We start from the raw sequence: 17082 nt of genomic DNA, 5'->3' as shown, positions 1-17082 counted from the left end.
TCTCAACAAGGATTATGAAGTGTGCAGGCAACCAGCCTTTAATCTTTCCACCAGAATTCTAATTCTAATGTACTCTAATTCCAAAAACAACCTGGTAGTAGAAACAGAAAGCAAATAACTCACATTAAAAAAAACAACAACAACAAAAAAAACAATACACACACAAAACAGACCTGCTGGGTGTGCCAGGGGCTCCTGCTTGTAATCTTACCTACTCAGGAAGCAGAGATCTAGTGGATCATGGTTCAAACCCAACATGGGTTAAAAAATTTCAGTAGAGGGCCAGGAGTTTGGCCTGGTGGTAGAGTGCTTGCCTAGCATCCACGAAGACGCTGGTTCGATTCCTCAGTACCACATACATAGAAAAAAGCCGGAAGTGGTGCTGTGGTTCAAGTGGTAGAGATCTAGCCTTGGGAAAGCACAAGGACAGTGCCTAGACCCTGAATTCAAAGCCCAGGACTGGCAAAAAAAAAAAAAAATCATTAGATTCTATCTCCAATTAACCAGCAAAAAGCAAAACACCAAAGTGGAGTACACCGCAAGTGGTAAAACACCAGCCTAGCAAGTGCAAAGCCAGGTTCAAATATCAGCTGTGCACAAAAAAGAGGTGGGGGGGCTTGGTAAAAAGGAAGCACAGAAGAGAAAATAAAGGTCTATGAGAAAATGTACAGAGCCTCCAGCTATGTGTACCATGTGACAAGTGGCACTCCTAGGGCTCTCGCAGGCGCAGGCGCAGGCGCATCATTGGGAGCCAGGGTTGCAGCCTGGGAGCAGCACTTCTCCCTCCATCCACTCTCATGGGAGCTCCACCAGAGGCAGTCTTCTCCGGTGCAAAGTGCCTCCCAGTGAGGTGCTCACCAGATCCGATCCACTTCACACAGCACTTTGGGGACTTTCTTAACCATCAGCTAAACAACCTCTGTCTTCCCATCTGGCCTTCTCCCTTTATGCTAGAGAAAAGGGTGTAACATCTGAGCAGTGGGCTGGGAGGCCCAATGTGATTCGCACTGTTCTCTGTCTCATGGTCCTGCCTTGCCCATTTGGCCATACTTTTCCTGAGCAGAATGAAAAAGGCTTTCAGAAATAGGGCTGCTCCCACGAGGACAGAAAAAGGTTCCAAAGCCATGCCACAGATGCAAGTATATTGGTCCAACTAACAAATCCAATTCTGACTCCACAGAACCTCTGACCTAATCTCCCAGCCAGGAGGAAAGCAGTGAGTGTGTACACATATTCCTCTCTCCCTTCCCTCACCCTAGCCAGCCTGGTACAGTGCAGACACCAGCACCAAAGCGGCACAAGGCTAATTTATTTCCCTAGCAATCCCCAAATAGGGCCACTTTCTCCACCCTACAACCCAAGGCCTCTGGCATGCTAAGCAAGAGTTCTGTCACTGAGCTACCCACATTCTGCTTTTTCTTTTTCAGTCTACAGAAATCCTATCAGCCATCTAACAAATTAACTTTTCCACTCCTGCCATGCTACAAGACAAAAACCTGCTTTACATTCTTCCCTTGCTAGAGAAAGAATATGATTAACATAAGCTCATCATATTGCCAAGTTAATGAAACATGCCAAATGCATTTGATGTGTGCCGAGGTGTCACTAAACAAGCTGTTAACCAGGCACCCACAGCCACCAAAGAAAGCAGACAAGCAAGGTGAAAAAAACTTCCATGTGCCTAATGTAGCCCCCCTCAAAAAAAAAAAAAAAGAAACAAAAAAACAAAGCCATTCAGGCGAAAACAAATCACTACAGAATTCAAGAGGACTGTAAAATGGAAGGGAATTATCCAAAGGGACTCACCAGCCTACTAACTAATTTTAATACAAAATACCTCACAAATCTCCCTCTGCCTGACAAATCACCAGCTGAGGCAAATCCTAGATAATGGAATGGTTGTAAGGAGGCTCTTTTTAATAATTTAGCGCATCAGGAACAGGTATTGATTCCTGTTTTCAGCAGAAGTGTTATCTTCAACCTTACAGCTCAGTGACAACATCAGAAATTTAATCACAGTGCCTTTCCTGCCACACTATTCTTCAACAGCCCAGCACCACTGTCATTCTGCTTCTGTTTCTGCTTCTAAAGACCCCAGCTTCCTTCCATCTAGGTGACTTCCCCACTTAAGCCACAGAACCATAGCAGCACTTCAGCTACTGTGGACCAAACCATGAATCTGTCAATTACCACTTACCACCTGTCTTCCTTATAAACAATTCAAAAAACGCACCAGATTATTTTGTGCAGCTCCATCTCATTTGTTAATAAATTTACTTCAAATCTTAAAACCAGTGTATCTATTAGGATGGTAGATGTCTAGATCTCTAGACATATGGGAGTAGTATTTTAACACAGCCAAGATAAAACTACTAACGAAGGGCAAACAAAAGCCATCAGTTTACCAATTCTAAGACGATTCCTCAAGTTTTAGAAATAAGTAAGCAAATATTAATTTTAGTGATAACTAGTAAGGATATTTCTGCATATTTTAGGACAAGAAAAATATTCAAAAAAAATCTAGACTGACAATAAGCCAATGTACTTCATGATTGAAGTACAAATCCTTCCATTGTCACCCCTGACAACACGCACTGCACATCCATTACACTATCCTAAAACCCCACCCGTCAGCTCTTGCTTTATTGTTTCTCCCACCCTCAAGGACTAGGGGAAGTGGGTGGATATTTCTCATGCTAATCTGGCTTTTGAGACTGTGCTCTGGAACATCATCCTCAGATTCCTGGGATCCAGTCTCCTCAGTCTCAAATGCTGCTGTTTTAGGTTATTCTGCCTTTCCACTCAAACTCTATACGGTCTCAGGGCCCCAAGGCAATGTAGCCATACGTAGTACAGCTAAAAGGCACCAGTCTCCTGTGGTCCTGCTTTGTGGCAACCAGTCTCTCTCTATTAAAGACTCAAAAGTGTCAAAGTCAGCATCACAGGCAAACATAAAAGGAAGCAAAAAGCAAAACATAAAATACTCATGCTGTGTTACCTGGAAAAATGTATTGCACAGCATGTAATAGATGGTTCATGAGTTACAAAAACCCCTATGAATTCTAACAATTCAGGGAGAAAGTGAATAATTAACAGACAGGTTCAATAAAATATCAGCTAGCTGAAACATGTCTTGTCAATGGGGAGCAGAGGTGAAGGGGAGAGGGAAAGACTAATTGAGAGGAAAAGGGCAGGTGAATATGGTCTTAATGCTCAACGTAAGTTTATGCAAATGGGCTTGGGAAACATGAGGTGACAGGCACAGTCAGAACAGGTGGAGGGGGATTGCTGATCAAGATACGTTCACTGTACACAGATTGACATGTTGAGAAGAAATCCCTTTATACGGAGACTTAAAGATAATTCAGAAAGTAAACTTATTGAAAATGAGTAACGAACTACATTTGTGTCATCCTCCAACCATGAATAATAGTCTCTGGACTTCACACTCATCTCCCTTTTCATGGAAGGTAAAAGGCCAAGTGGAAAAACACCCAGTAGTTACTTCCTTCGAAAAGGAAAGACAATTTTATAGGCAGCAGCTCAGTGGTAGAGTTTCATGCTCAAGCCACTGGGTTCAATCCCAGTACCACGAAAAATTAAGCATAGAAACTTATGAACTTAAATGTATCTTAATCTTTTAACAAACTCATATGAGGATGAAGAGTTCAAGGCCAGCAAGATCATCATTCATTCATTCATACATACATACACACATACACACACAATATAATTGGGACCCAAAATGACCTATTATAGACAAGTGACATGAAAATTGTAAAGTTCTGCTGATTCTCATACCAGTAATACTACTACTAAGGAAGCAGAGACCTGAGGATCACAATTCAAAGGTAGCAAAGGCAGAAAAGTCTGTGAGACTCTTGGACCTACAATTAACCACCAAAATGCCAGTAGTGGAGCTGTGGTTCAAGCGATGGTATTTAGCCTTAGGCATAATATAGCCCCGTGAGAATGTGAGGTCCTGAGTTCAAGCCTCAGTACACACGTATACATGTACACATGTACACACACACACACATACACACACACCCCTAAGATATCCAAAAGCTTGGGGTGATGCTAAAAAGTTAAGTACTATAGGCTTGTTTCTGCAGACTTATATCCACAATAATTACATTATTAAAAGTAATTCTAGAAGACACAGCTCAATATAATTTACAAATAATCATTTAATCTACTACAGATCTGTAGTACCAAGAGTCTGCTCAAATCCTAGAGTTATTAAAAAAGGGGGGGGGGGAGATTGGCCTAGTGTTAGAGTGCTTGCCTAGTATGCACGAAGACCAGGGTTCAATTCCTTGGTACCACATACACAGAAAAAGCCAGAAGTAATGCTGTGGCTCAAGTGGTAGAGCTCTAGCCTTGAGAAAGTTCAAGGACAGTGTTCAAACCATGAGCTTAAGCCCAGGACTGGCCAAAAATAAATAAATAAAAATGCTTAAAAGTTTGGGGCCGGGAGTTTGGCTTAGTGGTATAGTGCTTGCCTACCATGCATGAAGACCTGGGTTCGACTCCTCTGTACCACATACGTAGCAAAAAGCCAGAAGTGGTGCTGTGGCTCAAATTGGTAGAGGCCTAGCCTTAAGAAAATCCAGGGACAGTGCTCAGGCCCTGAGCTCAAGCCCCAGAACTACTGGGAAAAATACTGGGATTGCGGAAATCTGTGCTTTGAAAATGTGTCTTAATGCACCTTTTGGAATAGAGCTGTATGATGGAAAAAGAAGGACAAATGAGCTTGGAACCAGCCTTTACAGAAGAGCAGATATGACGACCATTGCTCCAGGTGAAACAAGTGCATCTGGAAACAGTATATGTGTTCTGTAATGCTAGTGTCTATTGGCCTTTACATCATACATCAGTTTTATATTTTTAGAATTTTCACAGTTTGCTACATTAAAATTCAATAGCTAAATTAATCATCTTCCATTTAAGCTAGCTGGATTAAATCCCAGCACTTATATTAGAAATTCTTTTGAGAATTCAGTCACCTTAACTTCTATCACTGCAATCATATATAAAAGACAGGAAGGAAGTCTTAGGCTCTTTTCTCCAAGGTTATTTTGGCACGCTTGTTGACAACCCAGAAAGCCATGGTGCATAATGAGAAGCCATACTACATTGCTAATCTGAGAGTCTGATTAGAGTTCTTTGTATCTGTTTTGAGATAATCTTCCTTTAGAACCCGGGGTTAGGTGTCCCTATCATTGGGATTAAAGGCACATGCTGACTCCAGACCTCACATCTTTCTAAGCAACAAGTTGATAATACACTTTTAAAATAGCATTTTATAATAAATGCCCATGTTTAATTATTAAATGGTACCAAATTTCCAAGTATAAAAGGTACTAATGTTTAAAATTATGCATAAAGGGGCCAGGAGTTTGGCCTAGTGTTAGAGTGCTTGCCTAGCATGCACGAAGACCTGGGTTTGATTCCTTGGTACCACATATACAGAAAAAAGCCGGAAGTGATGCTGTGGCTCAAGTGCTAGCTTTGAGATAGCCCAAGGACAGTGGTCAGGCCCTGGGCTCAAGGACCAGGACTGGCAAAAAAAAAAAAAAAAACGCAAGGAAAAACTACATTTTTTTACATGTAATCGACATGTAGTCACAAGCTTAAAGCAGTTATTAAGCAAAGCATTCTTGGAAAATGATGAAAGAGATGGGCTGAAGTGCTGTCTTACTATAAAACCTGTCTATATAATAAACCTTTATCCAACTTTCAAAAAACAAAGTGATCAGTGACTCACGCCTGTAATCCTAGCTACTACTCTGGAGGCTGAGATCTGAGGATCACAGCTCAAAGCCAGCCTCAACACTAAAGAACTTGTAACTCTTATCTCCCTAATCACTAGAAAACAGGAAGTGGGGCTGTGGCTCTAGGGGTAGGGCAGTAGTTCAACTGAGGAGCTCAGGGATAGCGCCCATGCACAGAGTTCAAGCCTCATGACTCACAAAAAAAGAAAAGTGTTCTTGGCCATATGGGGTTGTAAAAAGACAACTACCTAAAATAAAGGAAACAGAGCTCCTCACCAAATAGGGGACTCAGAGACTGAATCCCTGATGATGTACCAGAGCAGGTAAATCTTAGATGGGGGCAATAATTTTACTCTAGGGAAATGCAAGGCTCAATTTTTTTTTGGGGGGGGGGCCACTCCTGGGGCTTAAACTCTGGGCCTGAACACTATCCTAAGGCTTTCATCAATGGAAGCACTCTACCACGTGACCAACAACAGCACCACTTCCAGCTTTTTCTATGTATGTAGTACTGGGGAATCCAGCCCAGGTCTTCGTGCATGGTAGGCAAGCACTCTACCACTAGGCCAAACTGCCAGCCCTGGGCCCAACTTTTTCCTGGGGGGGGGAAAAAAAAAAAAAGAGCAAGTATTATAAGCTGCCATTTTTCAGATGCATATAGACACTATTAAGATGAATAGAGAGGGAACTCAAGAGCAGCTGCTGGTAAAACATTTTGTTGCTTTGTTTTGCTGCACTGATTGCCTAGTGATGCATTGATGTGATCTGTCCCAATTGTTAAGTAAAGCATGAGCTGTACTATGATCATTTATTAAATTATGATCATTAAATGGATTAATTTTTCTAAGAACTCTTTGAGGATAGTGGTATGATTTTTCAAAGTGAAAAGGCTCAATGCACTATGTAAATTAAATTATGTTCTCTTTTTTCCCCCTTTATGGTTTGTCTCATGTTGTTGTTATATCTGACTTTGGTACCTGGTATATATGTTTATGTGCTTATATGAAATAGGGAAGGGAAAGGAAAAAACAAGATGATTGGGAGAGGATGAGGAGAGGGAAAGTGGGAGAAAAACATGGGAAGAGGTATCAGTGTTCAAAATGTAAGGTATCCACTACCCGATGAATGTAACTAACTCATCTATACATCCATCACTCCAACAATACCAAAAAAAAAAAAAAGTTCACTAAAGGAAAGCAAACCGAAAACAAAACTAATACAAGAAAAATAGCTCAAGCCAAACTACTACTACAATTATGCCTACTACAATAATAATTATGCCAGTTAGCCACGTAGCAGGGGTTTAAAATACACAAAAGCATATGGCTAAGGGGACTGGGACTATGGCTCAGTGGTAGAATGCTTGCCTAGCATACATGAAAGCCTGGGTTCAAATCCCCAGTACCACATAAACAGAAAAAGACAGAAGTAGCTGCGAGTTTGGCCTACTGCTTTGTGCTTGCCTAACACGCACAAAGACCAGGGTTCGATTCCTCAGTATCACATACATAGAAAAAAGCTGGAAGTACTGCTGTGGCTGGATGTGTCATTGCACTAACTAGTTTTGATTTCCTAGAGGAAGAGGTCAGATATGGTGCAGGAGCACATAAGCAAGCATGCACAGCCATATCATTACATCCATGATATTGGACATAATGTGTCCTCATCAATGGCAATCCCATCCCTGCTAGGAACAGCTTCTACCATGCTGCCATTTAATTTAAGCCAGCAAGGGGCTAGAATCATCTCAAATTTCAACCAGTCTAAGGATCATCTGGCAATGTTATTTTTGCCTTCCTTTACCTCTCTCTACTCCCCACAGGTGAGCACAGTACTATCTGCTCAAAAAGGGGGTGGGGGGAGTTTGGCCTGGTGGTAGAGTATTTGCCTAGTATGCACAAAGACCTGGGTTTGATTCTTCGGTACCACATACATAAGCTGGAAGTGGTACTGTCACTCAAGTGGCAGAGCACTAGCCTTGAGGAAAGCCCAAAGACAGTCAGCATTCAGGCCCTGAGTTCAGTCCCCAGGACTGGACCAAAAGAAAAAAAAAAAAAAAGAGCCAGGCATGGTGGCTCACACCTGTAATCCTTGCTACTCAGAAGGCTGAGATCGAGGATCAAGGTTCAAAACCAGCCCGGGCACTAAAGACTGAGAGACTAGAGAAAATGGGAAGTGGCGCTGTGGCTCAAGAGGTAGGACAGTATCCTTGAGTTGAAGAACTCTGGGACAATGGACAGGCCCAGGGGTAGGGCATAGCCTTGAGCTGGAGCTCAAGGACAGTGCTCAGGCCCAAAGTTCAAGCCCCATGACCAAACAAAACAAAATCAAGATTCTTGAAGTCAAAAATGTTGCCTCTCCAGAACACACACCCACATATACATAGCCCAAATAGATAAACAAATTTATCAGCGTAAGTGTAGTACCACAGGATCACATACACCCAAATCTGCAAAGAAAGTTAAACTGTGATGTAATGTTATCCTATAAGAACTAAATTAACAAAAATAGTCTATTAGAGAAGACATATGGTATCATGGCAAGAACTGTTAATGATATTGTCTGCAAGCCTGTAATCTGTTTTTCCTCCCAGCAGCTCTCCCACTGTACTGTATTAGAATGTCTGAGAGTTCCACAGAACAGAAGGGAGCTCTGCCAAGTAGATCCAAGTCATATCCAGCACAAATGACTTTGGCAGCACAAAGCATCATTAAAGAACAATCAATACATTTTGCATTATGCAGCATAATCTGACCAAGGGAAGATGCATCATCTCACTACAGAATCTCCTATAACCTACTCAGAACAGTATCTGATTGTTCCACCAATCATGAATTTATTTAAATCCTCAGTAGGCATAATACTGTTATTGCTCAAAAATAAATACGTAAGTACTGGTCATCTGTAATGCTAAAGAAAAAATCAGTATTGTAAGCAAAATTTTAAATCCTGCTTAGTATCAATGCTAAATAACACAATCTAACCCTTCATTGTATTGATAAGACAATCAATCAAGAAAATATCATCCTAGGGCTAGGAAATGTGGCTTAGTGGTAGAATGCTTGCCTAGCATACACTGAAAAAGTCAGAATCGGTGCTATAGCTCAAGTGGCAGAGCAAAAAAAGCTCAAGGACAGTGCTCAGGCCTTGAGTTAAAGCACAAAAAGAAGGAAGGAGGGGGAGGGGAGGGGAAAAGGAAATATTAGCCTGAAAGATAAATCTACTACATAAAATACATATAGGAGAAGGGAATGAGGGCTGAAGTACCAGCCTGGTTCTGCTCACTTATCCCTGGATAAGAATATAGCACCCAAAAGACTAGACTTCTACCTACTGTTTTGGGTTCTATCCTCTATCATGAACTATTGTTTTAGGAAACTTAAAGCTTTCTTAGTGGTAAACATTTTTTTTTTTTGGTGGGTCATGGGGCTTGAACTCTGAGCCTGGGCACTGTCCTTGAGCTATTCAGCTCAAGTATACTGCCCTACCCCCTTGAGCCACAGCCCTACTTCTCATTTTCTAGTGATTAATGGAGAAAAGAGTCTCAGTCTTTAGTGACCAGGCTGGTTTTGAACCTTGATCCTCAGATCTCCTGATTAGCTAGGATTATATGCATGAGCCACCGAGCCCAGCTGGCAACCTAATTTTAAGAGTCTAATTACTAGGTAATTATGGCAAATATGGGAAAATGATTTGGTTGTTATAACTATTATTTTTTTTTGCTAGTTGTGGGGCTTGAACTCAGGACCTGAGCACTGTCTGTGGGCTTTTCTCAAGGCTAGCATTCTGCCACTTGAACCACAGCACCACTTCCAGCTTTTTCTATGTGTGTGGTACCAAGGAATCGAACCCAGGTCTTCGTGCATGCTAGGCAAGCACTCTACCACTAGGCCAAATTCTCGGCCCCTATTATTTGTTTGTTTTCTTTTTCAATTTGGACAGTTTAGGCACTGTCTCCAATAACTTTTTCCACTCAAGGCTAGCACTCTACCGCTTTGAGCCACAGCACCACTTCCAGTTTTCTGGTGGTTAACTGGAGATGAGAATCTTAGGGAATTCCCTGACCAGGCTAGGTTTGAACCTCAACCCTCAGATCTCAGTAGCTAGAATTACAGGTGTGAGCCACCAGCAACTGGCTTAACTATTATTCTTAGTATTGATGCTTTTTTTTTTTTCCTTTTAAGGTACTAGGAATTGAATTCACTCAGGGCTTCAAACTTGCTAGGCAAGTTTGCCCTCACTTGACCCAGACCCCTAGTCCTGTAGTAATGGGGTATTAATAGACCTACTGCCTTAGCCCTCTCCATCCTACATCGGGATTCCAGCTGTAGTTTCTCAATTAGAGCTTTCTCAAGTCCACTATGCACACTGCTGCCCAAAGAATCTCCGGAAACAGTGGCTTGCAAGACAGCTCACCTAAATTTTAAAAACCTATAAAAAAAATCTCTCTTCTTCACATCACGTAAGTTTTGGCTAACCTGTAAATTAGACTTCCCAGATCGCGCTAACCTGTGCTCGTCACTGACATCTGCAAGTCACTTTCTCACAGTTTTCAGCCTACCCTGGTACACTGCCTAACTATTCCAGGCATGATTGGTGTCCCAACTAAAAGGCTCCTCACTCTGCCTATCAACTAAGGGGTCAAACACATACCTAGCACACCTCAATCCTCTACCCTCCACAGTCTTCCCCAAGTGCTACAGCTAGTTCTTTCTTAGTGCCAAGATACTAACATTGTACACTACAACTGAAGAATTCATCACACATTGTCACTATCTTGTTCTGTAATGCTAAAGTCTAATGTAATACTAAAATATGTGCGCTAGTGTGTGTGTGAGTGCACTACCCTTAGTATAAACATTAGCCCTATAGTCAGATTGCACTTCAGACTGGTAACCCAGTTCAAAACTCCTGTCTTTTAGAAAAGTTACCATTAAGTCCTCCTAAGTGTACACACTGCTTTGCAGGGGGTTGGGGGAGTGGCACTCACTACATATTTAGGAAGAATCCCTGGGGATTGCCCATACAGGGCAGGCTCCTGTGTCTTACTGGTAGAGCACTACAACCATTACATTGTGCTGCACCTCACATCTGCATTACCATGAAGTAACAAGAAATTGCCAGGGTACAGCTAGGAGAAGGACCTAAATAAACCCCAACCTCAGCCTTTTCAAGTGGTGTTTGTTCTGTAACTACCATTACAATAAAAAGCTCACCGTTTCTGAGCAGTCTTCTACAGAATGTCCCAGGAGAGCAGAATCTGAAAAGGTTTAACTTTGTGGGCCATGAGTCCTGATGAGACTGGGGGAAATGTACACTCAACACTTGGACTCAAACTTACCCCCTTCGTCCCCCATTTCAGTTGCCAACATCCATACTCGCTGCTGATTGCCAGCTCCTGCTCCTTGCAGCAGCCCAGCATGCTCTCTGCTGGTGCCCAAATACCTGCTCATCCCCAAACCCTGCTCACTTCTGAAACTGTCCTAGAGGGGTAAGGCAAGTCCCGTATCTTGCTTCCTCTGTGCATGTACTTGTTACTATTAAAAACACATGAGATACAGCACATTTTTAAAGGGGCTCTGGGGAGGGAGGTAATGTTCCTATTTTATACCCTATGGGATATAAAATACTGACAGCTTTTAAAAACGGGATTCTCCTTACCCCTACAGGCCCTCTCCCGGCTTCAGAAAGGTGTTGCGGTGGCTGTGACGCCACCGGCAGAGAGCATGCTGGGGGCTCACACAAAGCAGGAGTTGGAGATCTGCAACAGGCCTGGGAGTTGTGGACCTAAAAAAGAAAACAGTTTTAAGTTAACGTGCCCAATGCCCCCTCATGCCCTGGTTATTAGGGGCACTCAGCACACGAGCAGGTCTCTGCAAAACTCCTTTAGCAGACAGTTTGACATCTCAGATCATTTGTTTTAGGGCTGGATTAGTCAAAGCTGCCTCCTAATTCCAATGCAATACACATAGGAGCCTCCTGGCTCATGTTTTAACCTAAGTCCTGTCACAAAGAGTGTGGTGTGTGCCCCTCAAAATAACCAAGGTAAGATGTGACAAAATGCCAAGGCACAGCAACATTTGCATGCTTTACTTTTAATAATAATTTTTTTTAAATCAGTGGAGACAGATAAACACAACAGTGGACAAACTGAGCTTTCAGAAGAGTTTCTAATGGAAGATGCTAAAAACAAGCTGTGGACATACTGTATAAGTGATTTTTGCTTTTGGGGTGTTTTTTTGTTTTGTTTTGTTTTTTGTTTTTTTGCGTTTAGGGAGCCCAAGAAAGACCCTATCACTTTCTAGAAGGCCTTAATTTAATTTTGTAAAACAGTGGGAAAGATAAGTGGAAGCTTTAAAAGAGATTTAAAAAAAAAGACTGCATTCAAATAAGTTTAATTTCCTAAAAATGCCCAGAAGGTGAGGATAATGAATTGACACAGAGAATTGAGTTCAAGACAGTCATTTCCTTCTTGCAGGGGCAGAAACAGGTTAGTATGTACCACTTTTTGAAAAACTTTAATACCATTTAAGACCAGTAGAAAAAGACTGGGCAGTAACTTCTGAAAGCCAGCACGGTCCTTGTTAAGTATCAGGACAGATACTCTGACTAATGGTCAAACATGTTCCCTTTCAAATTCATAGTGAACACGTAACATTTAAAAAAAAAAAAAAAACCTAACCAATTCCATTTCATGTAGCACTAAATGGACTTTAAACTGCATAACCTACTTTTTTAAAGATAAGAACCTCTGTTCTTCAAGTTGTTTTAAAATTACAGATTTGAAAACTTAATATTAAGTCCTTGCTAAGATGTCTTATTACATATAATTCTCTTTGAGAAACATTCTCTAACAAGCTTTCAATAAAATCCATCGACTACTCATTTTTGTGTAACTCTTTTAATACTCATCCCAAGACAAAAATGACAAAAAATAAGCTAATACTAGGAACACCTTTATCATGATCATTTTCTCCAAGTTACCATCTAGAGGACACCAGATTCCTGCCAGCTCAGTGACAACAGAGATGGCAGTCAGACCTCCTCCTCCCTCCTCCCCTGCCAGCTTGTCAAATTTAACTGTATCTTCCAATGTGTAGTACAATCCATATTTCTCAACATAACATGAAAACAAAAACAAATCTCTGGTTGATCTCTTATATACACAGTTCAATTAACCAGAATTCCAACCTCCAATTCAAATCTTCATTTATTCAGATGAAGAGTTTCAAGTTAAAAAGAAAATACCTAGTGAGATTACTTTAAATATCTGAGTAGTTCAAGTGACTGTCAAAATACCTTAAGCATTTTTAAAAACAAGCCTTTTCAAAGCAAATTAATATTCTTACCAGAAAATGTTGACAATAACTCAATTCCCTAATTTTTTCTCAGCACTTTTATTAGGTCTTTCTCAGAATTTCAAGTTGGTTCTTGATACACACATAATATATGCACAGATTACAAATTTCCAGTTCTAAGGAATCAAGTTTGAACATAAGTTTACCAACATTTTCCCACAGATCCCTGAAAATATAGCATTATCTCAACTTTAAGCTCCTCGAAAATAAATTAGAATACCTAGTTTTCTACACTGAAAAAAATTCACAAATGAGTTTAATAATTACCTTTTTAGATAAGTATTTTATACAAGTACATATAAACAATATTTCTTCAAGGATTTCTTAGAGTCCTAAAATCCAATTGAATTAGAAGAAAATGAATTACCAGACTTCACAATAATTATGCCTCATTAAAACATTAGGTCCCAGTGGCCTATCCTACCTGCCAGGCAAGACTGAAATCAGGCTGCTAAATAACAGAGGAAATGGCTAAATGAGATGCTCGAGACTGTTCACTCCCAGCATCTCACTGTGAGTCCCACTTCCCGAATGTCTCTGTGCACTTCTAATCCCCCATCCACATCATGCAGAAGGGATGTGAGAACTAAAAACTCTTCTCCCATCACTGTTCCATAATTGAGGAAAGGAGGTAGGGGTATGGCTATCCAGCAACAACTTCACCCTCTCTATCTCTACCTCATCTCTTCCTGAATTAAATAAGATTATAAACTTCAAATTTACATATATGAGGGGCATCTAGTCCTTGCTCACAGCAGTATGAAATTGAAAACAGAATGTTCTATGTACTTTTTCTTACAACACTGACATAAGCAAGGCTGACCTTTATTTTATCCAAAGAAAAAAGTGGTAGCTTCAAGAAGAACACTGGCCCCAATTCAGTAATAAATATCATGTCTTGCCCTGGGAACTGTATATTGTAGCCTATCAATATGCACAATTATTATTTGCTGTCTCAAAATAAAACAAAGACTTAAACAAATGACTGTTTAAGAATACAATCATGGACGGGGCCAGGAGTCTGGCCTAGTGGTAGAGTGCTTGCCTAGCATGCACAAAGATCTGGGTTCAAATCCTCAGTACCACATACATTAAAAAAAAAGCTGGAAGTAGTTCTGTGGCTCAAGTGGTACAGCTTCTAGCCTTGAGCAAAATCCAAGAACAGTGCTCAGTCCCTGAGCTCAAGCTAGGACGGGGGTGGGGGGGGTGGGAGGGCGGAGGGGGGATACAATCATGCTGACACACTCATTTCTGACAGGTAGGAGCACTAAACAGAAAAGACCATTTCTTTGAAACAATTATTTCAGTTGTGTGAAGTCTACACTCTAAAATGTAGAAACATTTCGTACATACTTTAAGGCTTGTTCGTGATCATTCACACTACATACAAGTCACAAAGCTGTAATTGGATGGCACAACTCTTCTTATAGAACACATACAAATCAGTAAAGAGAAGAAAGATGGCAGACTTTCTGTTCTGAGAGGCACACCTTGAAGGCCTTCAGAAACTAGGGCGAACCACATCTTCTGTTCATACAAAATAGAATCACCATACCCACAGGCATTTGTCAAAAGGACAGCCTTTCCTGAGATGTCTTTGGTAAAAGTCAGCCATATAGGAAATTCAAACCAGTATACAATGACACCTCAAAAATGTTATGACTTGAGTGATATTCCTTTAAACTCCCTAAGCTCTATTTTTAAAAAAGAAAAGAAGTACTTCAAAAGAAACAGTTTTATTATTTAAACACATAAAATACAGCATACTGTCGGCTATGGAGAGGTTCAAATGCAAGTGAACAGACAAACACAAAGCTAATTATTTGTAGTCAATGAAAGTCATTTTATCAAACAACAACTGCTAATGTTTTTTGCAAACTTATCTTGTGAACTTTTTCCACTGAAATATTACTTTCAGTCACTTCAAAATTATGTGCTGGGCACACAGGATTTATCAATGAACAAAACACAAAAGCTATCTCTTTTCACACAGCACAAATGAATCTAGAAAAGCAAGTGCACATCAACAACACAATCATTGACATTCTATGGGGAAGGTCTGCTGCAAAACTTGTGGGCTACACCAATGAGGTTAAGTGTCTACCCAAAGTCCTAAAAGACAGTACGCAGGGTACCGGAACTGTGGTCAAACAGAGATCAAAATCCCAACTCTCAACCTATGCAGTCTACCACCCCTCATCTTAGTGTCAGGATGACATATCCCAAATTGTGAACTACTTATGTCCAAATTAATACAGAGTCCTTCCGTGATCTCATCATACTGACAAAAGGCTTTAGTACAAGATTTTCTGCTATTAAAATGAATAACCATTTTCTGAAGGTGCACAAACCACATTTCGTGTGCTGCGTGGTCACAAGAGCCACACTCCAATGAACATTAGAGCAGTCAATGCATAAATATGGTCAATTCACTGCATGAGCCCACAGTGCATGTCAATGAAGTCTCTATTTAGAGACACAGTTTTGCCTACATCTCTGACAAAAATGACAATAAAACCAGCTTTATATTGCTTTCAATCCGCTTGTGAGAAAGTAAAGATGCGGGGAGGGGGCAAGTGAACCTATGCTGAAGACAATCGCTCCGTAGCCCCTCTTTCTGTTGTACTATCAGGGAATGTATACCAGGTAAAAGCTGATAAGATGACAATCAATCATCTTTGGAGTAAGAGAAATTCCAATATGTTTCCCCCTACTTGATCGCCTATGTCCATGAAATGTAGAAAGGAATATGGTATTCAATCATACCATAATGGTAGTATAGAATAATTTGACCACACTCATATTCATGGCAGAATCAGATGTGTCTTTCCCAAGGTTAGCTAGTGAGGTATCATCTTAGCTTCTCCACACTCACAATTAGCCACAAGAATGAGGGATTTTCTTTGTTTTGTTTTGTTTTTTTCTTCCCTTGCTTGTTCGTTTATCTATCTTGGGGAGAGTAAGTGGGGCACAGAAATGGAGGGACAAAGAGTAAACAAATACAGTGGTGGTACTCACTAGACACTATGTAGAAAATGAACTATACAACTTGTGGGTGGGCATGGCAAGGAAAAACTTGGAGAGAGCAAAGGAAGAGGTGACACTGCCCCCCCAAAAAGTACTCATTACCTGAGTTATATAACTGTAACCTCTCTGTACATCATTTTTGTAACAATAATTGTAAAAAAGAAAAAAGAGAGAGAGAGTGAGTGATATTTAGAAAACAGGACACATCTTATCAGAATGTAAAAAAAAAAATCTAAGGAGTCTCCACTCTACGTTTATTTATTTGTTTGTTTATGTCAGTTGTGGAACATGAACTCAGGGCCTGGTTACTGTTCTGGAGATTTCTGTTCCAATTCTTTCATCCTCCACTCCCTCCAGCTCAAAACTAGCACTCTACTATTTCCAGCCAATGCACCACTTCTAGTTTTCTGGTAGTTAGTTGGAGAGATAAGGGTCTCACAGATTTTTCCTGCCCAGGCTGGTTTTAAACTGCAATCTTCAAATTTTATCCTCCTAAGTAGTATTACAGGCATTGGCCACCAGTTCCTGACTGCCTTTTTTTTTGGGGGGGGGGGGGGGGGGAGGAGGGGCCAGTCCCGGGGCTTGAACTCAGGGCCTGAGCATTGTTCTTGGGCTTTTTCAAGGCTAGAGCTCTACCACTTGAGCCACAGCAACACTTCTGGCTTTTTCTATGTATGTGATACCAAGGAACTGAACCAAGGTCTTCGTGCTTACTCTACCACGAGGCCAAACTCCCAACCCTGGCTGCCTATTTTTAATAAATCAACAGCATAGAAAATTGTTATTTGTAATAATTACCCATCCTTCCTAGAAACTTATTCAAGTTTAACACTAAAAAACCAAAACTAACTTCCTTCAATAGCATGATGAAATTTAGGAATGCATTTGGTATTCTCAGGCAGATTAAAATAATGGCTTTG

At 40.8% G+C, this 17082-nt stretch overlaps 1 protein-coding gene across 10 annotated transcripts in view; it reads right to left on the bottom strand.

The window, feature by feature from the left end:
* Nucleotides 1–17082, bottom strand: part of Rere (arginine-glutamic acid dipeptide repeats) — a 391456-nt gene that overhangs the window by 203565 nt on the left and 170809 nt on the right. For 9 of the 10 annotated variants that reach the window (XM_090335897.1, XM_090335904.1, XM_090335906.1 and 6 more), the window contains exon 4: nt 11439–11564. The exons of the other annotated variant lie outside the window; for it this stretch is intronic. In XM_090335897.1, the coding sequence (XP_090192023.1) occupies nt 11439–11564 (126 nt within the window). The remainder of the gene's footprint in view (nt 1–11438; nt 11565–17082) is intronic. 10 annotated transcript variants of the gene reach the window in all.

This window comes from Megascapheus bottae, chromosome 6, assembly GCF_031878675.1.
Source record: "Megascapheus bottae isolate mThoBot1 chromosome 6, mThoBot2.hap1, whole genome shotgun sequence".
NCBI lineage: Eukaryota > Metazoa > Chordata > Mammalia > Rodentia > Geomyidae > Megascapheus > Megascapheus bottae.
Note: the sequence above shows the minus strand (reverse complement) of the source record. Positions and strands in the feature narration are given on the sequence as shown.